The sequence below is a fragment of the Tupaia chinensis genome, unplaced genomic scaffold (assembly GCF_000334495.1).
Source record: "Tupaia chinensis unplaced genomic scaffold, TupChi_1.0 Scaffold000211_1, whole genome shotgun sequence".
In the NCBI taxonomy this organism is placed as follows: Eukaryota; Metazoa; Chordata; class Mammalia; order Scandentia; family Tupaiidae; genus Tupaia; species Tupaia belangeri.
This window is the reverse complement of record NW_006159686.1, coordinates 329,404-352,873: the sequence shown is the minus strand read 5'-3', so window position 1 is coordinate 352,873 and position 23,470 is coordinate 329,404. Positions and strand designations below refer to the sequence as shown.

General features: G+C 48.9%; 2 protein-coding genes across 24 annotated transcripts in view; both read right to left on the bottom strand.

Annotated features, from left to right (window-relative positions):
- The window catches only part of GOLGA3 (golgin A3), a 56,400-nt gene extending 55,936 nt beyond the window's left edge, over positions 1-464 (bottom strand). For 2 of the 3 annotated variants that reach the window (XM_006147332.3, XM_006147334.3), the window contains exon 1: positions 380-464. The gene's annotated coding sequence lies outside the window, so the exon portion shown is untranslated. The other variant, XM_006147333.3, reaches the window with a different exon arrangement.
- A 6,343-nt stretch (positions 465-6,807) lies between these two features.
- CHFR (checkpoint with forkhead and ring finger domains) overlaps positions 6,808-23,470 on the bottom strand; it is a 38,673-nt gene continuing 22,010 nt past the window's right edge. For 9 of the 21 annotated variants that reach the window (XM_027771389.1, XM_027771391.1, XM_027771392.1 and 6 more), the window contains 5 exons: positions 20,444-20,563; positions 18,599-18,682; positions 17,092-17,162; positions 16,092-16,179; positions 6,808-7,370 (listed from right to left, as the gene is read on the bottom strand). In XM_027771389.1, the coding sequence (XP_027627190.1) occupies positions 7,057-7,370; positions 16,092-16,179; positions 17,092-17,162; positions 18,599-18,682; positions 20,444-20,563 (677 nt within the window). In that variant the 3' untranslated portion in view covers positions 6,808-7,056. Of the gene's footprint in view, positions 7,371-7,767; positions 7,871-10,593; positions 10,667-11,044; positions 11,179-16,091; positions 16,180-17,091; positions 17,163-18,598; positions 18,683-20,443; positions 20,564-23,470 lie in introns of those variants that run through there. The other 12 variants (XM_027771393.1, XM_006147321.3, XM_006147330.3 and 9 more) reach the window with 6 other exon arrangements.

Here is a 23,470-nt window from a genome sequence, read left to right as displayed (position 1 = left end):
GCCGGCCCCGAGCCCCCCCGCCCAGGCGGAAACGCCGTGGCAGAAAAGGCGCTCGAGCCCGCCAGCGCGGCACCCCGGCCCTCCTCTCCCCGGCCGCCAGGCCCCGGCGCTGAGACGCTGCGAGCCCCACCTGGCGCCTCCGCCGCGGCCGAGCCCCGCTATTCCGCGGAGACGTGGCCGTGCGAGGGGCGGGGCGCAGTGAGCTGCGATCACGGCCCCCAGGAAACGGCCAGTGCGCGGCGCCTTCGTTCCGGACGAAGAATGTCCTCTGCCCGCCAGGAGCCGCAGTCGGCGTCGGGCTCACAGTGCCTGCGCGAGGCGGACTTCTAAAAGGGAACTGAAGAGTGGCGATGCTTCGCTTTGTAGACCCAGCCCTTACCTTTGTAGAAACACAACTTCCGTACTAGAAGGACCAACTCGGACACGACACTAGATAACTGAGCTTCCGGCGGAAGTGGCGTGGACCGGCTAGGCCTGTCCCCACCCCTGCCCCGCCCAATGTGTCCGTCTGTGGGCGTGGCCACGCTCGCCGGCCCGCCCTGCGCGGTGGGCGTGGCTCACGGACGCCGCGGGTGCAGGCGCTGCCGCCCGGCACTCCCAGACCTTTCCCCTGGCCCCGCGCTCTTGTGTTCCAACCCCGTTTCAAACGTCTGAAAAAGTGAGTTTAGGGACCAGCAGATGGCGCGATGGTTACGTCGCTGGACTCCCATGAACTTGATGCCAGTTCGAGTCCTGGACCCGGGGGCTTGAAACTCAGGCTGTGGACGTGCGCATGTGTTCCCAAAATCCCAGAGGAGAACGGAGGTGAATGGATGCGGCCGCCCCCACTGCGGGGAGTGACTTCTCGCGGTCTCTCTCCCTCAAGCACACGCACCCTATAGCAAAAATCTCTTAAAGAAAAAAGTGAATGTAGGCCAGCGCTGCAATTGTTTTGGCTCTTGCCTACGGATATTAGTTGTTCCAGCACTGTTTCTTGAATTGCTTTTAAACATTTGTCAAAAAGTACTCAGAGGTACTTGCCTGGGTCTGTTTCTGGTTTTGAGTCTGTTTTGTTGACCTGTGTGTGTGACCCTCCACCCATATCGCATCTTGACTACAGTGTTAACGGAGTCCTGGTATTGGGCAGGGCCATTCTAACCACTTCATTCTTCATGATGTTCCAGCTATATTATGAGGCCCATGCCTTCCCATTAGCAATTTTACAAGAATCTTGTCTGCAAAAGTCTGCAATTTACCTTTTTTAAATTGTTGTTAATACAGAGACGTTTGCTATAGGGCACCTGCACTTGCTGGAGAGACACGGAAAGTGAGAATTCCCTCCCGCCCCAGGGGGAATGGTCACATGGCAGTCTTTCTCCATTCTCCTCTTGCAGTTTTGGGCACGCATGCACACCTGCCCAGCGTGAGTTTCCAATTTCTGGGTCTGGGACACAAACCACAGCTGCTGGACCTAACCATTACACCATCTGCTGGTGCCAGCAAAAAATTCTTAAATACGATGTGGGGCAGGGAGCACAATTCACTAGAGGAAAAATTGGTGAATCGAACTTCACCAAATTAAATTTTTTTCTAAGATCACATAAAGAGGATAAAAACAGACAGCTCAGTTCTGTTGGCATAAGCAGTAGGTGCCACTATGTCAGGGTGGGGCCACATGGTTTAGTTCCAGAACAACCTGGAGAGGCTGGCATGGTGTGCGTCTGTGGTCCTAGCTAATTGGGAGATGGGGATAGAGGCCCATGACATGGGAAGACTCAAAAATACGTTTTCCCTCCGACTCATAAAAACGAGGGTGGGGCAGCCCCACAGCCAAGTGGTTAAGGGAGTCGGATCCCACATGGTTGACTGTGTGGTTCAAATCCTGGTCCCAACAACCTAGGAAACAAGGCAGGTTCTTACCCGTGTACCCAGAATCCCAACAGAATGGAGAAGGATCCTGGTGTGACCACACCCCACCAGAGGGTACTCTCTCCTCTCTCTTGCAAGTGTATGCCCCCTACTAGCAAATTAAAACAAAAAAAACTCAAACTTCAACAGTTAAAAAACACACTTGGGACCAGCAGATGGCACAAGGGTTACGTTAGGGGACTCGCATGTAATTGACCACAGTTCCAGTTCCGGATCCAGTGGCTTAAAACTCTCACCATGCATGTGTGCATGTGTGCCCAAAATCCTAAAAGGAGAATGGAGAAGGGATTGTGTCATGGTCATATGCCCTGTGGGGGGATTTCTCACTTTCTGTCTTTCCAGTGAGTGCATGCACCCTATAGCAAAAGTCTCTCTCTAAAATACACTTAGGGGACCAGCAGATGGTGTAGTGGTTAAGACACTGTACTCCCACATTACCGACCACGGTTTTAATCACACCAGGCACATGTGTGTGCATGCCCAAAATCCCAAGAGGAGAATGGAAAAGGGATTGTGGCATGGCCATCCCCTCTGGGAATGATTTATTTTCCCCCTCTATGTCTCTTTCTGTCTCTAGTAAGCATACATACCCTATGGCAAATTGTACAAAAACAAACAAAAAAACAAAAACAATTAGAAGACAAGCAAGACATTTCACGAAGGGTCCAGCAGGGGGCATAGTGGTTAAGGTGCTGGCCTCCCAAATGGTTCAAGTTCCAGAACCAGTGGCTTGAAAATCATGCCAGGTGCATGCACGTATATGCCCAAAATGCCATGAGGAGAATAGAGGGAAAAAGATTGTGGTGTGTCCATCCCTCTGGAGGGTGATTTCTCACTTTCCCCTTTCTGGGTCTCTCTCTCCTAGAAGTGTACATGCCCCGTGGCAAAAGCCTAATACTTTAAAAAAAGAATTATCTAGTTTAACGTGACCAGAGAGGGACAGAGAGAAAGCAAGCAAGCAAGCCACCAGGTCTGCGACTCGAACTGTGCCTGGCCATGTTGTATCCAGTGCCCTTAACCACCATGTCACCTGCTAGCCCCAAGAGAGGACATTTTCCTGGAAAGGATATGCCTACCATGCCACCTGCTGGCCTTAGGGGACTGTTTGGTATCTGATTGTGATGGTGTCCAAGGAATCTCCATATGTGAGAAAATGACAGCACACACACACTCCAATTCCTGGTTTCCATACTGCAGTAACCAGCAGAGCAAACTGGGGACTTTTAAACTAGCAAGTGAAGTGTGACACGCATACATACAAATCAGGCTCATTCATTGGTATTTAAATACACATATACTGGGGCCAGCATGATTAAGGTGCTATACTCCCACATGGCTGACCCCAGTTCAAGTCCCAGACTCACTGGTTTGTTTTCTTGCCCTTTCTTTCTGTTGCTCTCTGGTGAGCACATGTGCCCAATAGCAAATTTTTTGAGATGCTATAGGGCATGTGCACTCACCAGAGAGGCAGAAAGTGAGAAATCGCTCCCGGGGAGATGGTCATGCCACAATCCCTTCTCCTCTGGTCTTTTGGGCAGGCATACACTCACCCAGCATGTGTTTCAAGCTGCTGAGACCAGGACTCGAACTAGTCAACCAGATTGGAGTTCAGTACTTTAACCACTATGCCACCTGCTGGCCCTGCCCTATAGCAAATTTAAAAATTTTTTAAAATATGTATATTTAAATTTGCTATTGGGCACATGTGCTTGACAGAGGGAGACAGAGACAGAGGGAGAAAGTAAGAAAGCACCCCCCTAGGCGGGATGGCCATGTCACAGTCCCTTCTCCATTCTAAGGATTTAGGGCACATAAGCACATGTGCCCAGTTTGAGTTTCTTTTTCCTTTTTTGGGGGAGAGGTTTTTTGCTATAGGGTGCGTGCACTCACCAGAAAGACAGAGACAGAGAGCAAAAAATCACCCCCCAGGGGGACAGTCATGCCTCAATCCCTTCTCCTTGATTCTCCTTCCAGGATCTTGGGCGCACATGCACACGGCATGAGTTTAAGCCACCGGGTCTGGGGCTCGGACCGCGGTCAACTACATGGGAGCCCGGCGACATAGCCATCACGCTACCTGCTGGTCCCCCCGGTTTGAGTTTCAAGCTGCCAGGTCTGGGACTCAAACTGCAGTTGGCCATGTGTGAGCCCAGCACCTTAACCACTACCCCACATGCCGACCCGAGATGAGTAAAACGTTCAACAGCTTGAGATACTACAGCACTGCAGAATTTGCTTGTTGTGTGTACCGTTCAATGACTATTTTGATAAGTTTGCAGAACTGTGGGCCCGTTATACCCCAAGTATAGAACACTCCCACCACCTCAGGGTCCTGCTTGCCTGCATGCAGCTACCCCAGCCCGTGGGCAAGCCCCTGTCACTGTCATTCACTACCTGTCTCTATTCTGGACATCTCATCTGCGTGGATCCCACAACCTAAGGCCTTTCACAACTGCCTCCTCTCTCACTCAGCATCCACACTGTAAGATGTTTGAGTGCTTCATTCTCTTTACTGTGTACTCTCACTGCCTCAGTAGAACCCATCCTGCGTGTCTGTTCATCAGTCAATGGACTCATGTGAGTCTTCAATGAGCTCAGCACTGCTCTGCACTTGGGGGGCTGGGGAGGCCCATGACTGACAGGGCCCTGCTCTGCTTCACCTTTGTGTGTGTGGAGGACCAGACCTTCAGAGTGATCACTGACGTGTGGAAAACGAACTGGCAATGTGTCAGAGTGGGAGGGGCTGCCTCTACTGAGTTGTCATTATTATATTCAATATATTTTCTATTAAGAGAGAATTTTGCTATAGGACACATGCACTCTCACCAGAGACACAGAGAGATAGTGAAAAATCACCCCCCAGGGAGGATGGCCATACCACAATCTCTTCTCCTTTTGGAATTTTGTGGATACACGCACACACACCCAGCATAAGTTTTAAGCCTCCAGGTCTGGGACTTGTACAGTGGTCGGCTTTATGGGAGTCCAGTGATGTAACCATTATGCCATCGGCTGGCCCCTACATTCAGTATTGATAGTGGCCTGCTGTATGCCGAGTATTACACTACACGTTGCTCTCAGAACTTACCTTCTGGTACTGAACAAACAACTTCCTGTGTCGTCTGCTGACAAACACACGGTAGAGACCGGTGGGCAGACACACTGCTATGTTAGATAGATGGCTTAGGAAGGACCTTGAAACAAGGCACAGAAAAGCAGCTCTATCTTCTGGCGGGTGGGTGTTACCTTTACTTTGGGGAGAAAGGGAGGGAGAGGGAGTGAACGCTCCCTGAGGCAGCTGGGCTAGCTGGTTTGGGGAATACACTCCAGGCCTGACAGCCACCTCCCCGACACTCCACATACCCCCAGCCCAGCTTCTACGCAGCTTCGACCCCGGGTGTGCAGACCGGTGCTGAGTCATGTGTACCACATAGCTAACCCTGATGGAGGCACCAGACCGCCTGCAGACAACAGATCACTTCCTTCCAGTAGACAGGCCCTGTCTCCCCTGGATGGGAATCATGGGAGTCATGGGAGCCATGAGCCTCCAGGACAGGAGAGAAACAAATGCCCGTTTTATTAAGATGAGAAAAAAGAATTCTTCCACAAATACAGAGTGCTGCTTCTCAGACTACATCAAGAGCAAGAAAACAGTTGAAAATAATATTCCTGAGAAGAAGCAAGTTACCAGTTTGCAAACAAACAGAACAGGTGATTTCAACACACACACACACACACAAACACACACACACACGAATCTTGTTTTTTAACCAAAGCCAAACCTGAGGTTTTACCCCAGATGAGGTGAAGAAGAACCTAATGCAGAAGCAGAGGTCCTGCACCCCTACGGCGCCTCAGCAGGGAGGGCCTGGGCAGCAGAGGGGGTGGCTGTGCTGGGCCTCGTCCTCCCTCTGCAGCCACCACCTGGAGCCAGCCCTGTGCTAGGACAGTGGTGACTCTGCCAACCTTGTGTCCACACGGAGGATGAGCAGTTTTAGACTGATACTTCTTCTTGCTAGAGGGCATGTGCACTCACAGAGAGAAAGAGGTGAGAGGATGGAGAGGACAAAGCACCCACCACAGGGCACGCTCGTGCTGCAATCTCTCCTCTTCCCTCCCATCTCAGACTTTGGGCATGTACATGTACACACACGAACACACACACAAAGCACCCACCACAGGGCACGCTCGTGCTGCAATCTCTCCTCTTCCCTCCCATCTCAGACTTTGGGCATGTACATGTACACACACGAACACACACACAAAGCACCCACCACAGGGCACGCTCGTGCTGCAATCTCTCCTCTTCCCTCCCATCTCAGACTTTGGGCATGTACATGTACACACACGAACACACACACAAAGCACCCACCACAGGGCACGCTCGTGCTGCAATCTCTCCTCTTCCCTCCCATCTCAGACTTTGGGCATGTACATGTACACACATGTACACACACACACACACAAAGCACCCACCACAGGGCACGCTCGTGCTGCAATCTCTCCTCCTCCCTCCCATCTCAGACTTTGGGCATGTACATGTACACACACGTACACACACACAAAGCACCCACCACAGGGAACGCTCGTGCTGCAATCTCTCCTCCTCCCTCCCATCTCAGACTTTGGGCATGTACACACACACACAGAGCACCCAACACAGGGCACGCTTGTGCTGCAATCTCTCCTCCTGCCTCCCATCTCAGACTTTGGGCAAGCACACACACATACACACCCAGCATGTTTCTCAAGGCCCTGAGTCCAGGACCCAAGTCACACAGTCGGCCATGCGGGATCCAGCTGCCTTAGCCACCAGGCGGCAGAGCCAGCCCCATGAATGTTTTCAATAAACAGAAACATATGCCTATTCTTCCAAATACCATACTACCCCCATTTTAGTCATTTTGTAAATTATAAATTATATTATTTGTGCTACGGTTTGTGATATTTAAGTCTTATTAGAATATAAGCACCAAACCTATAAAATAAAAAATATAAAAATGTGGTGGTCTTCCCCACAGCAGAATATTCTGTACATCCTGTAGGCTTTAAACATATGCTCCATTTTCCTTAAACAGAATGCTCTTGATAAATTCTCCCTTTTCTCCCATGAAATCCTTTCTGAAGAGATTTCTGTTTTAATGGTCTTTATGGAAAAGGGACAGGAAGAGCAAACCTGCATCCACACCTGGGAGGGGAGCGCGGGCCTAGAGCATGGGCTATGCCCCCAGGGCCTCCAGGCCCACTTCCTGGGCCTCTCTGGGCAGGTAAAGCACCGCAGAAGGAAAAATCACACCAGACTACTGGACCAGAAACCCCCAGTGTCCCTGGGGGCAAAGATAAAAATGCCCCTAAAACGTCTGTGCTCGCTGTTTCTGAAGCCCATGCTCCGCAGCTCTCCAGGGCCCCTGCCTGCCGCTCAGTGCTTGAACCGTGTCTGTTCACAGATGTGATTAAACTTCCTGCAGAAAGAAAACAGTAAAATTACACAAGAGGGCATCAGGGAAGTATTCAAATACATTCTGAAACCACAAACTGGAAAAACTACATGAGAGATAAACTGTGCGTGTGCATGCCTAAATTCTGTGTGTGCATGTGCACATTTTTAAAATTTGCTATAGGGTGACTGCACCCACTGAAGAGAGACACAGAGAGAAAGAGTACCACCAGGGAGGACAGCCATGCGACAATCTCTTCTCCTCTCAGGACTCAGCAAACACTTAACACACACCCAGTGTTTTTTCCGTTTTTCTTTTTATTACTATTATTTTTAATTTGCTATAAGATATGTGCTCTTAGCAGAGAGAGAGAGAGAGAGAGAGAGAATGAGAACGCAAGCTGCCAAGTCCAGTGCCTTAACCACCACTCCACCCATGTGTTTTTCACGTTGCCAGGATCAGGACTTGAACTGTGCTGTCAGCTCTATGGGATCGAGCACCTAAAAGACCACACCATTGGCTGGCTTGACAGGAGAGAGAGAGAGAGAGAGAGAGAGAATATTTTTTCCCCTTTACGAAGAAACTAAGTTGGTAATATTATCCAAAAAATAAAGGAAGGACAAGTTCAACTGATCACATCCTTATTTCAGAAAAGAGGCATCAAGCATTCAGGTTATAAGTTTATTTACAAACCTATCTAATACGCTATGAATTTGAGTTTGACCCATTTTTCAGAGACTGTGACTGCACCTCTTACAATGTTCTTCATGGGACTAGCAGATAGCATAGTGGTTATGTCACTGGACTTCCATGTAGTTGGTCACGGTTCAAGTCCCGGACCCAGTGGCTTAAAACTCACACCGGGCATGTGTGCCCAACATACCGAGAGGAGAATGAAGGAGAAGGGACTATGCCAATGGTAGTATGTTTTTTAAGAATTATTTATGGGGGACCAGCAGGTGGTGTGGTGGTTAAGGTGCTGGACACTCCCACATGGCTGACCACAGTTTGAGTCCCAGACCTGGTAGCTTGATTTCTCGCTTTCCCCCTTTCTCTCTCTCTCTCTCTCTCTCTCTGTGTCAAATTAAAAATAAATGAATGAATAAAATTTAGTTAAAAAAAAAAAAGATTTATTTATTTAGGAACCAGTCGTTGGCGTCATGGCTATGTCACTGGACTCCCATATAGTCAACCGTGGTTCAAGTCCTGGACCCAGTGGCTTAAACTCACGCCGGGTATGTGTGCATGCGTGCCCAAGATCCTGAGAGAATGGAGGAGAAGGGATTGCGGCATGGCTGTCCCCCTGGGGGGTAATTTATCACTTTTTGTCTTTCCGTCTCTCTCTGACTTTCTGGCGAGCGCACATGCCCTATAGCAAAAACTTCTCCAAAAAAAAAAAAAAAAAAAAGAATGATAGAATGATTTATTTAACTTTATTTATTTAATTTATTTGTATTTTAATTTGAGCAGAGACCGACAGAGTGAGAGAGGGAAAGTGAGAAAGCAAGCCACCAAGTCTGGGACTCGAACTGCAGTCAGCCATGCGCGAGTCCAGCACCCTTAACTACAAGGCTAGCAGGTCCTTTCATTTAAAATTTTAAAACAGAAGTAAAATCATCTTGTGATTTCCTTAGAGAATAGAAGTTGTGTCCCCTCTGAGTGTCCCTGTCATCCAGTGGATCACCTGGCAGGGCTGAGACCGACACACTGATGCCAGGTGATGGACAGTCACTGTCCATCCCCACTACCATGGGCAAGAGCAGGGACACCACAGGGGAAGACAGAGCAAGCCTTTGCTACCCTCGTCTGTATCACTATTCCAAAATGTTAACCACTCACTTTCTTAGACTGAGGGTCTCTCCCACATGCCATTTTATGCTCAGTTACAAAGCAAGGGTTATTCCCATAAGAACCCCTCCTTGGAGGGAGTCACCCTGACCTGAGTCCTCAGTACTTCTCAATTTCAGGGCAAAGTCTTAGTTACTTAGGTCTGAACCACAGATGACTGGAGATTACTCACTGGCCCAGTGATCACTTCGCTTGTTTAAAAATAGAGGCAGACTGAGAACTGACAGGTGGCATGGTAGTTGATACGCCAGACTCCCACATGGCTGACCATGGTTCGAGTCCTGGACCTAGCAGCTTGCTTGTGCTCTCTCTCTCGGGTCAAATTAAAAAAGAATAAACAAAATTAAGTAATTCTTTTTTTAAAGAATTATTTAACTTTCTTATTTATTTAAATTTGACCAGAAAGGGACAGAGTGAGAGAGAGAGAGAGGGAAAGTGAGAAAGTAAGCCGCCAGGTCCAGGACTCGGATTATGGTCAGTCATCTGGGAGTCCAGTGCTCTTAACCACAATGCCACCTGCTGGCCCCTAAATAATTCTTTAGAAAAATAAATTAAAAATGGAGCCAGAGGGGTGAGCAGGTAGCACAGCAATTAAAGGTACTGGACTCCCACACGGCCAACTAGGGTTGGAGTCCTGGACCTGGTGGCTTGCTTTCTCACTTTCTCTGTTTCTCTTTAGTGAGTACACATACCTTACAGCAAATTAAAATTAATCATAACAGTAATAAATAATTCTTTTTTTCTTTTTAGAGGTTTTTGCTATAGGGCGCGTGTGCTCGCCAGACAGAGACAGAGAGACAGAAAGCAAGAAATCACCCCCCAGAGGGGATGGCCACACCAAAATCCCTTCTCCTCCATTCTCCTCTCAGGATGTGGGGCATACATGCACACACGCCTGGCGTGAGTGGGACGCGAACCGTGGTAGAGGAGTCCAACGACATAGCCATTACACTGCTGGTCACAATAAATAATCCTTTCAAAAAATGGAGGCAATTACTCCTGCCCTATGACCTCCCAGGAAGAACGGATGTCACTGCTAATATCTTTAGAGGACCACGTCACAGACAGTGTGGTGAGTGTGATGAAGTCATAGTATCACAGACACGTACTCACGGCCGAGACGTGCTGTGGGCAGGGCCTGTGGCTTGGAATGGAGGTTGCAGTGACCAGAGGCACAGGTTCAGAACCCACCGGAGCTCCGAAAGCTGCCAGCCGTGGATAAGTGACCCAGCCACGAAGACATGGAGGTGGGGGTCGGAGGTGTGTGTCTGCACACCCGCACCTCACAGGAGGGGACACAGGAAAAGCATGACGATGTGCTCTGCACAGAAGGCAGTGACTAAACCGGCGTGCGCCTCAGGGGAGAGCTGTCTCTGTCACCTTCCCGAGCCTCACTTACATTGCATGGTGAGCCTTCACCTGAGTGCGGCAGTTACGGCCCCAGTAACAGTCCGGGCGGGATGTGACAGCCACTGGGAGAAGAAGAAAAGTTACAGAGCCAAGTGAGATTGACAGGCGACTGCAGCTGACATGCAGAGTGCCTTCACTTTGTATAACTGATTTCCTTGAGCTGTCCCATGATTTCAGGAAAGGGAGACACGTTTCACTGAAAATCCAACTTGGGAAGTGAAATTTCTCTGGTTGTCTGAGAAGTCCCACTGTCCTTACGAGTAGCAGATGGGCTCACTCACTCCCTGAGGTGTGCGTGGCCTCATCCAGTCTGCCTGCCTCGCCTCCCTGGCTGGTGCTCATTTCTACTAAGAGTACAGGGCTGAGTCCCCGGGAATGGTCAGGAGGGAGTACGGAGCCAACCCAAACAGGATCTGGGCTGGTGGGGCGGGGCTCCTCACCTGGCAATTCAGAAGCAGGGATGCTCTGCCGGTACTGATAGGCCAGCTCCCGGAAGCTGCGCAGGCCGCAGCAGTAACATAGCACGGTGTTTCCAGAGATCCTGTAATCTGGGGGGGCACAGCCGTCAGCACCGCTGCATTCAGAACAGCCCAGACACCACTCTTCAGACTAGTGAGAACCACCACTCCGCTCCACGGCAAGCAGACAACGGGTGCAACATTTAGAAAAAGAGCAAAACCCACCTAGATGCCACCTCCTTTGTCTTGTCTTTTTTTTTGTTTTAATAATTTTAAAAATTAATTATTTTATTTATTCATTCATTTATTTTAACTTGACCAGAGAGAGATGAGAGAGAGGAGAGAGAAGAAAGAGAGAGAAAGCAAGCCTCTAGGTCCAGGACTCAAACCATGGTTGGCCATGTGGGAATGTCCAGCACCCTAACCACCACACCACCTGCTGGTCCCTTGTCTTTTTATTTTTTAAAAACTTTTCCAGAGGGCAGAGGCACTTCCCAGATTTGTGCACGCATGCGCGCGCGCACACACACACAAGATGGCATCCCCCATGGGGCCTAGTCCCCTCTTTTTCATTTCTCCATCCTTTTTGGGATTCTAGGCACACATGCACATAAACCCAGCATGTTTTTCAAGCCACCAGGGCTAGGATTTAAAACGCACATTCGGTCATGTGGGATATGGTACCTTTAACCACTAGGACAAGGGGTCAGTCCCCAGAGATAAAAATTTTAATTATTAAAAACACGAGAGTGACCAGCAGATGACGTAATGGTTACATTGCTGGACTCCCACATAGTCAACCTCGGTTCAAGTCCCAGAGCAGCTTAAACTCACGCTGGGTACATGTGTGTGTGTGCCCAAGATCCTGAGAGGAGAATGAGGGACAAGGGACTGCGGCGTGACCATCCCTCTTGCAGGGTGATTTCTCATTTTCTGTCTCTCTGTCTTTCTGGAAAGTGCATGCACCCTATAGCAAAAACCTCTCCAAAATAAATAAATAAATAAATAAAACAAAAAAACCACACACAAAGAATTAAGAGGAAAGTGGAATTATTACTTTCTATTTTACTTTATTCATGACGGTATGTATGCACAAATGTGAAAGAGAAAGAGAGGGGACCAGCAGATGGCATAATGGTTATGTCAATGGACTCCCATGTTGTTGACCACAGTTCAAGTCCCGGACCCAATGGCTTAAATCTCATGCTGGGTACATGGGAGAATGGAGAAGGGACTGTGGCATGGCCATCCCCCCAGGGGCATCATTTCTCATATTCTGTCTCTCGCTGTCTTTCCAGAGAGCACACAAGCCCTAGAGCAAAAAAACTGAACAAAAAAAAAAAGAAAGAAAGAAAGAAAGAGACAGAGAGGGAAGGATGAAGGGAGGGAGGCACCCCTGACAGGGCCTCGTCAAGCAGCAGTTCCCTCCTAACCCTCCAGCTCCGGGTGCTAGGTGCATGTTATCTCAAGTCAGCTCAGGAGATGAGTCTGCAGTGGACCACCTGGCTCCACACTGCACTGAATAGCTAACCTTGCCGCCATCAGAGCTGGAATGAGTACCTTCTCCTGAGTTATTTTCCCCCCCCCATTTTGCCACAGGGCATGTGTGCTAGCCAGAAAGAGGCAGAGAGACAAGAAACACACCTCAACGGGACTTAGTCATGACACAATTCCTTCTCTTCCATCTCTCCTTCCTGTCAGGACCCTGAGCATGCATGGACTTGCACCTAACATGTTTATCAAGCCAACCAGGGTTAGCTGTGTGGGATCTGGCTCCCTTAACCACTAAGCCAAGGGGACAGCCCTCTCCTGGACAGCCCTCCCTTTTTCTTGTTTTAAAAATTCTGCATGCACTTGCTGGGGAGTGAGAAGAGAAAGACTCCCTCCACCCCAAAGAAAATGGCCTTACAACTCCTTCTCCTCCATTTTTCCTCTCAGAATTTTGGTCACACACACACAAAGGCGTGCACATGTCACTAGGTCTAAAGCTCAGACCACACAGCCATGTGTGATCAAGCTGCCCTAACCACCATGCCGCTGGTTAACCCACGCTATTTCTAAGTACGTTATGAGAACCAAGAGGCACATAGAAAAGAACTTGTAAATCTGATTACCTACAATGTAAACATCATAAGATGGAATTGAGAGAAAGCAGCAGGAGGCACGGGGGTTAAGATGCTAGATTCCCACATGGCTGACCACGATTCAAGTCCCATACCCCAGTGGTTTTAAAATCATTCCAGGCATGTGTCTAAAGTCCTGAGAGGAGAATGGAGAAGGAACTGCAGTGTGGCCACCCCTTTAGGGGGAGATTTCTCACTTTTCCTCTCTCTGTCTTTCTCTGGCAAGCACATGAACTCTAGAGCAAAAATTTTAAAGAAAGAAAAAGGAAAACACATACAACAAAGGTAAAATACTAGTGACACGGTATAAACACAGCTGCAATATGAATGACATAATTATACCACAGTTACAAAGATATCACACAAGTCCATACTGGGAAAAAACCTGAGAGGCCTGATGGAAGTATGGGCCAAATTACAGACAAGTCAATCACCCATAAATGCAAAAGCACCATCAATTTTACTAAAAAAAAAATCAAACACAGGCAAAAACTGAAAACAAATGATATATCACTGTTGGCTCTCTCGCATTTCTGTGATCTCACTCTCTATCCATGACAGAGCGTGTACATGACAGAAGGTTGGGGGGTGCTGCTCAGTGGGCTGGGTCATCTCACTCTCTATCCATGACAGAGCGTGTACATGACAGAAGGTTGGGGGGGTGCTGCTCCGTGGGCTGGGTCACGCCACCAGCCCTTCTCCAGTCTCCAGCTTGTTGGTATCTGGAGCACATACACACATGCCTGGCATGTCTTCAGGCCAACTGGGCCAAGAGCTTGAACCATGGTTGGCACATGAGTCCCCGCTCTGCAACCTGGTGTGCTGCCAATGCACCACACACGAGATTCCCAGGCAGAGTGGAGCTGGAGCACAAGCAGGGCGCCCTCACACCGCGCACGTGGCAGTCTCAGCGGTGTGCACCACTCACCTCGCTGCCCTAGCTACTCACCCTAAGGTAATAACCATTCAGATTTATCATACTGCACAGCTCGCCAGTTGTTTAGAATCATGAGAAACTGGGAATAATTGAAAGATTCTTTATTAATGTAATGACTGAACTCAGGTGGCAGGTGGTATGGTGGTTAGGGCGCTGGACTCCCACATGGCTGACTGTGATTCAAGCCCCAGACCTGGTGCCTTGCTTTCTCAATTTCTTTCTTTTTCTCTCTCTATGTTCAACTAAAATAGTAATGGTGATTGTGATGAATGAAATTAAATACAATAATCATTTTTGAAAATATATTGGGGTCAACAAGTGGCATGGTGGTTAAGGGCACTGGACTCCCCACATTGCCAACCAGTTTGAGTCCTGGACCTGGTGGCTTGCTTTCTCACTTTACCTCTCTCTTTCTCTCTCTCACTCTGTTCCTCTTTGGTTAAATTTTAAATAAAAATAAATAAATAAAGTTAAATAAAATAATTCTTAAAAAAATATACTGGTTAAACTCTGATGTCAGAATATCATGTAATTAATAACGAATCACAGTACAGAGCTTTACTGATAGAAAGGGGTCTGTGGTATGTTGCTGAGTGGTAACTGGTTGCATGTAGCCCACGGCAGGGAAGTTGGACGCCTACGGGCGGATGTGCTGGCAGGGGCCTGGCAGGGTGGTCACAGACACGCTGCAGCTGCAGGTGTTCCTAGGTAGTGGGATTTCCAGTGACTCTGATCCAATCACTCAAACCTCCCCTGCCACTTACATTTCCTTGGGTACTGGGTCATTCTCAGAAAAAGAAGCCGTTAGAAAGCCAAAGAGGTTCAGATCAGACAAGAGCCACACAGCAGCCCGCCAGCACAGAGCATACTTGAGGGGCCCACAGCATGTGTCTGCAAGAGGGAAACAGCTTAAAGGGTATTTTTAAGAATTATTTTATTTAACTTTATTTATTTATTTTTAATTTTATTTATTTATATTAAGAAGGACAGAGCAAGTGAGAATGAGAGAGAGGTAAAGTGAGAAAGCAAGCCACCAGGTCCAGGACTCAAACTGCCACTGGCGATGTGGGATTCCAGAGCCCTTAACCAGCATGCCACCTGCCAGCCCCTATTTTATTTAATTAACTTTTATTTTTTATTTATTTTTTATTTTTTGGAGAGATTTTTGCTATAGGGCGTGTGCTCGCCAGACAGACAGAGACAGACAGAGACAGAAAGCAAGAAATCACCCCACAGGGGGGATGGCCATGCCACAATCCCTTCTCCTCCATTCTCCTCTCGGGATCTTGGGCACGCACACACACGCGCCCGGCGTGAGTTTAAGCTACCAGGTCAGGGACGAGAACCGCGGTCGACTACGTGGGAGTCCAGTGACATAGCCATTACGCTAACTGCTGGTTCCCCTAATTAACTTTATTTTATTTTATTTTATTATTTTATTTTGACTAGAGAGAGACAGAGTGAGAGAGGGAAAGTGGGAAAACGAGCCACCAGGTGTGGGACTCGTTCTACAGTCAGCCATGTTGTAGTGCAGCGCCCTTAACCTCCACGCCACCTGTCGGCCCCGAGCTTACAGTATTTTAAGGAAGCCACTTCGGTCATTATTTCATCATAATTTATGTCTCAGAAGAAACTTTCTGGTTACTACTTCTGCCTTCACTGGGCAGTCAGGACGTGAAGACACGACGAGGAGTCTGAGGGTCTGGGAGCTCCCGAGTGGTGAGACTCTGCAGACCATGCCCTCCATCCACCCAACAGGGAGAGAAGCTGCTACTTTGTGCAGGTTCAAGTTCAAGTTTTAATCCCAAATTATCAGAACCTTTCTCTCTGTTAGGGTGGGTTGATTGTCAAAGCTGAGAACACAGAACATCAGCCAGGTGTGGCCTGCTTTTACCCTTTGCAGGAGGCAAAGGCAGCCTCAGAAACGCACACCTACTCTAAATGGAAGAAGGCACTTAATCAAGCTCACCAGACAGAAGAAACACTCCCTGCTGAAGAGCTACAAGGCTTTCCGTCAACAGGTTTCTCCATGTCAAACCCCGAGTCGCCAGGTAATTCTGATGGAAAAAAAGAAGTCCTACTTTAGAAAAAGAGGCACTAAAATGACAGAGAGGGAACATCTCATAAAAGGCCACCTACAAGTGGCATTTACACAGGGCAACCCAACCAGTTCCCGCAGGCAGTGTGGGCAACACACCCCACGCTGCTGCACAAGGGTGCTTTTCCAAGAGCCTCTCTGGGGCCTCCAGGAAGGCTAGCTTTAGAATTCTGAGAATGAGTGGGGGCAGGTAGGTGGCATGATAGTTAAGGGTCTAGACTCTCACATGGCCGACCATGGTTTGAGTCCCGGACCTGATCGCTTAATTTCTCACTTTCTCTCTCTCTCTCTCTCTCTCTCTCACACACACACACACACACACACACACACTCTGTCCCTCTAGTCAAGTTAAGATAAATAAAGTTACATAAAATAATTCTTAAAAAAAGAGAGAGAGAGAATAAGATTACCACAAAATTCTGCAAAGACATGCACAGCAAGGTGAGATGCTAACCCTGGCCAGCATGCATACAGCCCCAAAACAGGCCCCCAGTCTGTGTGACACCCCAAGGACATGATGCCTGTCCTGTCTAGTTCCTTCTGTGCAAAGCCACAAAAACACGCCAAACAAGCTTCCTCAAACAGAGGAAGGAAAGCGACCAGGAAAGGAAGGTGCCAGAGAAGGCCCTGGTCCCATCAGTGTGCTTCCAAGGAACACTCTCGCTGAGCTGCAGGAACTGACTCGTATGGGCTCTCAGCCCAGGTGGGAATGCCCACTTCTGGAATATGGGAGAACAGACTCACACCAATGGGTGCAGAAAGCTCACGAGCTGTGCTCGCCACAAGGCACAATGTGTCAGGAAGGAACTTAGATCACCGTGGGAGGCTTTTTCATGGTTTCACCTAACCCCGAGGGCAAGTCTGAAAATACCTTCAAGATGTCTGATTCATAGTTGTTGTTGTTCAATGCCCCATCCAGACACTTCTCACCCAGGTTGAGTTCTGCCAGATAAAGGGAAGCAATGTTACCTGTTTTACAAAGACACTGTGAAAGTACTATTTGCCCAACAGTTGAGATAGCTAAATTTCTTTTCATTATAGATTCAGAAGAATGGGGAACTCCATGATAGGTGCTGTGTGGGACTGGACTCCCACATGGCTGACCTGGCGACTTGCTTTCTCACTTTCTCTCTCCTTCTCTCTCACTCTGTTCCTCTTTGGCCAAATAAAAATAAAATAAATAAATAAAGCTAAATAAAATAATCATTAAAAAAAAAAAGGGAAAAATTCCATGATAAAAGAAACTTCAGGACCAGCCTCCGGGCCTGGTTAAGGGACTCAGATGCCACATGGCCAACCACGTGGTTCACATCCTGGCCCTGGTGGACTGAAAACACATCGGTACATATTCTGTACACCCAAATCCCAACAGGATGGAGAAGTGAGGGAAAGGGGGCTGCAGAATGACCACGCCCCACTAGGGTGTGGTGCTCTCTCCCATCTATCTCTGTAAGTGCATGAGATTTAAAACAAAACAAAAACAAGAACAACTTCAAACATGGGACCAGCAGATGGTGTAATGGCTATGTTGCTGGACTCCCACGTAGTCGACCACAATTCAAGTCCAGGACCCAACAGCTTAAACTCACACTGGGCGCATGTGTGTGTGTGTGTGTGTGTGTGCCCAAAATCCCAAGAGGAGAAAGGACTGGGTTGTGGCCATCCCCCTTGGGGGTGATTTCTTGCTTTCTGTCTCTTTGTCTCTCTAGGAAGTGCCTGCACCCTATAGCAAAAATCTATATATAAAAAAATTTAATTAAAACAAATATTTTTTAAATCTTCAGAAAGCAAGTAACAGTGATTTCCATCCCCCTCCTCCTTAGAGTGATAAGCTCTTCAAAGTCTCCATGGAAGCCTGAAGCAAGACCATTTTAGTGGTGTTGTCACGTGCATAAGCAAAAACCCCTGTGAGGCCAGCCAGGGACATGGTGGTTATGGTGGGGGAATCCCACATGGCTGACTGCATGAACAGAGTCCCAGACCAGTGGCTTGAGAAACATGCCATGCACGTGTGTTCGTGTGCCCAAACTCCTTACAAGGGGATAGAGAAGTGGCTGCAGCGTGGTCACCCCCAGGGGGCTTTCTCACTTTCTGTTCCTGCCTATCTTGTCTCTTTCTCTGGTGAGCACACATACACTGCAGCAAATTTTAAAAATTCAAAACTAAACCCTTTTACACTGGAAATCAATTTTCACCCATCACTGCTCAATGCTGGGCTAACATGAACTTCACACTTTGACATGGCAAACCTCTGTAGCTCAGAGGGAAAACACTTCATTGCGTGCTGACCAACTGAGCCACAAACACCATCCACTGCCCTCAGGTTCCCCGAGAGAATAAGCGAGGTCAAAGCTCCTCGGCGGAAGAGCTCATATTACCACAGAACGGGGCCAGGCAGCCAGAGCAGCCAGTCCGGGTGCAGCCCCAGTACAGGTGGCAGAAGGGCTGCAGGCAGATTGCACCTGCGGACAGAGGACAACGGTCAGTCTCTGCGCAAGGGCGCTCGGCACCAGGCGAGGCACACCTCCGAAAACATGCCTGTGAGCTGTCTCCGTGGACTTGGCAACAGATCACATTCCAGCGACTGAACCACACTGGCTAAGTGTGGTCAGAAAGGACAGACCAACCCACCCTGTCTCTCACCCTGTACACGTGCTCATGCCAGAAAACCGGGATCCACCAAAGGAAAAACAAGTATCTGTCCCATCACCTTCCTTCCCAAGTAAGTAATGTACCTACAATCGGCTGTTTATTTACAGCTCACAGAGGGTGTTTTTCTAAGCGTATTTCCCATGTTGTTACCTTTATATACATTACTTTTTAATGTTTAATGTGCTATAGGCTAGAATGTTAGGTCAACTCTAGCTAAACATTCCACAGGGTTGAATCTTCAGTCTTTGAAACCCCAGTCATTTCACAAAGGTCTCTTCGTATAAAAGCATTCTTTGTGACTTAGAGTCAAAGGAGACGATGGGGAAAGCCCTTTCCAGCACTGCACTTGCTCAGACCCCAGGCGCGGTGTTCTCTGCAGCTTCTCCTTGACACTCCCATCAGGTGGTACCGTGTGCTGGGCAACAACCTGCCACCGAGGAGGGCATGGACAACCGAGTGGGCAGTGGGGCCACTCATGTGCTGGGCCAGCTGCAGGTCGCCTGGCCCAGGGCCACACCCAGGGCCTGCTAGGCCCCACCACACCTGTGCTACGCCATTCCAGGAGCACACCCTCCCCATGAGGAAGCTTGGCGTGCCCAGCAGGAGCACGTGCACACATCCTGCCAGCTGCTGTGCCCTCAAGGTCGGGACCAGCACCTCGTCCAAAGCAGGAGCTGCCACGCCACGTAACAGGGTACCATCATGAACAAGGACTCTAACACACCAGGAAGTACTAAACAGGAGGTAAGTGGGCCGACCTGTGGTGGTGGTTAGGATGGCTGGATCCCACATGGCCAAGTGTGTGGTTTAAGCCACAGACTCAGCAGCTGGCAAAACACAGGGGCATGTGCGCACAGCCCAAAATCATAAAAGGAGGGGAAAACACAAGAGAAAGGGTGGCGGTGCGGCCACTCCTGATGGGCGTACTTTCTCACTGTCCTTCTCTCTCTCTTCTGTGAGTGCACGGAAGAAATTAAAACAATCAAACAACGAACCAAGACATCAAGCCAGCTCTGCAGCCCAATGGTTTAGGGAAACTAGAATCCACAAGACCAACTGTGTGGTTGGAATCCTGGCCCTGGTGGCTTGAAAAACATGCCAGGTACATGTATGTGTACACCCAAACCCTGACAGGACAGAGAAATGGGAGAGAAGGGGTACGCATGACCAGAGGGTGCTTCCTCCCCTCCCTGTCTCTCCGGTGAGCACCCGTGCCCTCTGGCTTAACCAAACAGAGAGGAAAAGGCGCTGTACTTCGTCCGTTAGATTCAGAAGTGCCGCATTATAAAGTGACGGTGGGATGATGGAGGGACAGACAGACCAACCCAGAGAGCTGCTTCTGTATGGAAATGGGGGCCCTAGGGTGCAGCATTATTAATCCGTGGGAGTACATGGACCAACGATGAAGTCCCACGGGACAACTGGGTATGCAGATGAAAATGCAAGAGTGGCATCCCTTACTTCATACCCTACATAGAAGTTAACACCACCTGACACAGCCTTGACGGGCACACAGGAGGTGGTCTACACTGAGGGAGGGCACCTCCAGAGACCCCAGGTGGTATACTCACACTGCTGAGGGGCCACGTGGGGGTCCTGCTCGCGCTCGGCTCTCCGGTCGGGCATGGGCTGGAAGCAGCAGGCACATATGGCGTGGCTCCCCTGCACGGGGCACACGTAACCCTGGGCTGCTGAGGCACACAGGCATGTCCCGGCCGGAGCATGTTGGGACGCCAGGCAGAAAGACAGTGGGTTAAAGACTTGTATGTGGAGAGGCAGCTAGAGTACAGTGCACACGAGGAGAGACAGGCCCTGAGAGAAAACCAAGAGAACGCAGAGCTATCCTAAATAGCCAGACACCATCCACCGTTTAAACTGAGGGAGATCCAACAGGGTGAAAAATAACCAAATGCTGCCTTTCAGTTTAGGGTTGTGGCGAGACGTCAAAGGGCAGTCACGGGTTTTCTGCCTGTGCCCTCAGGAGGAAGGGCAGGCTCGTGAAGTGCCTGTAGTTGGCCCTCTGTACCTGCAGGTTCTGCATCTATGGACTCAACCAACCAGGGACTGAAAACATTTGGAGAAAACTCTGGTTGCCTCTGTACTGAACATGTACAGATTGTTTTCCTGCCATCCTCCCTGAATAGTGCAGTCTGAACTCTTCGTGTGGTCCCCCACTGTCCAAGGCATGCATAGCATCTAGAGAGGAAAGCAGCAGCAGGAGGGTGCGAGTAGGTTAGACGCAGATACTGCACGTTCTACTTAAGGAACCTGAATATTCTGGATTTTGTTATTTGCAAGGGGTCTTAGAACTAATCCCCTATGGATACTGAGGAAAAAAGGTGTTATAAAAACAGGGACTAGCAGGTGGCGTGGAGGTTAAGGCCCTGGACTCCCACATGGCCAACCATGGTTTAGGTCCTGGATCTGGTGGCTTGCTTTCTCATTTTCTCTCTCTCTCTGGTCAAACTGAAAAATCATAAATAATAAGTAAAATTAAATAATTCTTTAAAAACAAAGTAAACCTGGGACCAGCAGGTGACATGGTTAAGGCACTAGACTCTCCCACATGGTCGACCACGGTTTGAGTCCTGGACCTGGTGGCTGGCTTTCTGACTTTCCCTCCGTCTCTTTCTCTCTGTGTCTCTCTCTGGTCAAATTAAAATGAATGAGTAAATAATTTTTTTTTTTTTTTGAGAGGCTTTTGCTATAGGGTCCATGCGTTTGCCAGACAGACAGAGACATGGAAAGCGAGAAATCACCCTCCAGGGGGGATGGCCATGCCGCAATCCCTTCTCCTCCATTCTTTTCTCGGGATCTTGGGCATGCACGCACAGGCGCCCGGCGTGAGTTTAAGCCACCAGGTCTGGGACTAGAACCGTGGTCAACTACGTGGGAGTCCAGCGACATAGTCATTACGCTAACTGCTGGTCCCTAAATAAAATAATTCTAAATAAAACCCGAAGTAAACCAAATAATATATATATTGACTACACAGAGGTGAGAGGACAACTGTACCTTCATGCCAATGAGCGAAGGCCTGATGGGCAAAGTGGACTGACAGGCACCAGAGATGCCGGCTGCCTAAACACTCATCGTCTACATAGCAAAGGCCCTGGGAGGGCCCCAGCAAGCACTGCCATAGCAATATATTGCAAGCATTCGAGAGCACCTACTCGGGCTCAGGGTCTGTCCACACTCAGCACAACACCAAGTGGCACTTCAATAATCCCAAGGGAGGTGCTGGTAGGCCCCTACTATGCAAAGGAAGAGGCTTGTCAAATACCCAGACACAGCGAGCTGTCAGACCCAGGCCCAGGGCTGGGCAGCCACACTGATGGCCTAGCACACACAGGGCCTAGAGAAGCCCTGGGGAGGCTGCAGGTAGTGTCTAGGCAGGATGGTTAAGAACGTGGTTGAGGGGCCAGTTAAGATGCTGGAATCCCACATGGCCAGCTGTGGTTCGAGTTGGCCCAGCAGCTTGAGACACGCCAGGCACATGTGCATGCATGCCCAAAGTCCTGAAGGAAGGATGGAGGAGGGATTGCAGCAGAGCTATTCTTTCTAGGGGGTGACTTCTCACTTTCTCTCTCTGTATTTCCAGTGAGCATACATGCCCTATAGAAAAAAACTCAATAAATAAATGAATGAATGAATGAATGCAGATGAGGGTCTGGCAGGTGACATAGTGATTAGGGCAGTGGACTCTCACATGGCTCATTGCAGTTTGAGTCCTGGATCTGGCAGCTTGCTTTCTCACTTTCTTCCTCTCTGTCTCCCTCTAGTCAAGTTTTAAAATAATAATATTAATGATGATAAACAAAATAAAGTAATTCTTTTATAAGAATTATTTATTAATTTAATTCCATTTGTTATTTTGTTTTTATTTTTTAATTTTGGAGAGGTTTTTGCTATAGGGTGTGTGCACTCGCCAGAAACACAGAGAGACAGAAAGCAAGAAATCATCCCCATGGGGGATGGCCACGCTGCAATCCCTTCTTCTCTATTCTCTTCTTGGGATCTTGGGCACGCACGCATACATGCCGGCGTGAGTTTAAGCCACCAGGTCCAGGACTCAAAAGCACAGTCAACTACATGGGAGTTCAGCAACATAGCCATTATGCCATCTGCTGGTCCTCCATATATTATTATTACTATCATTTTTTAATTTGACCAGAGACAGAGACAGAGAGAGAGAGAAAGGGAAAGCGAGAAAGCAAGCCACCAGGTCCGGGACTCAAACTGTAGTTGGCCATGTGGGAACCCAGCGCCCTCAACCACCACGCTACCTGCCAGCCCCAACATAAAGTAATTCCTTTAGAAACAATGGTTGAGTTGCTGCTGTAGTCTGGTGGTCTTGAGATGTACTCAGGTCAGTCAGCAGCTCAGAGTCAGCGTGTATGGGACCGAGAGCTACAGATTTCACTCGTCAATGGCAGCTCTCCTCCGACCTGTTCGATGGCATCGGGGGACCTGCCCACTGGAAACAGCCAGCTACAACTGTGGAGCCCCGTGGAGCTCTGGACACTACCACCCAGTGCTGGGGAGAGGCCAGGCTCCCAACGAGGGGTGATACAAAGACCTCACTAGAGACACCCCCG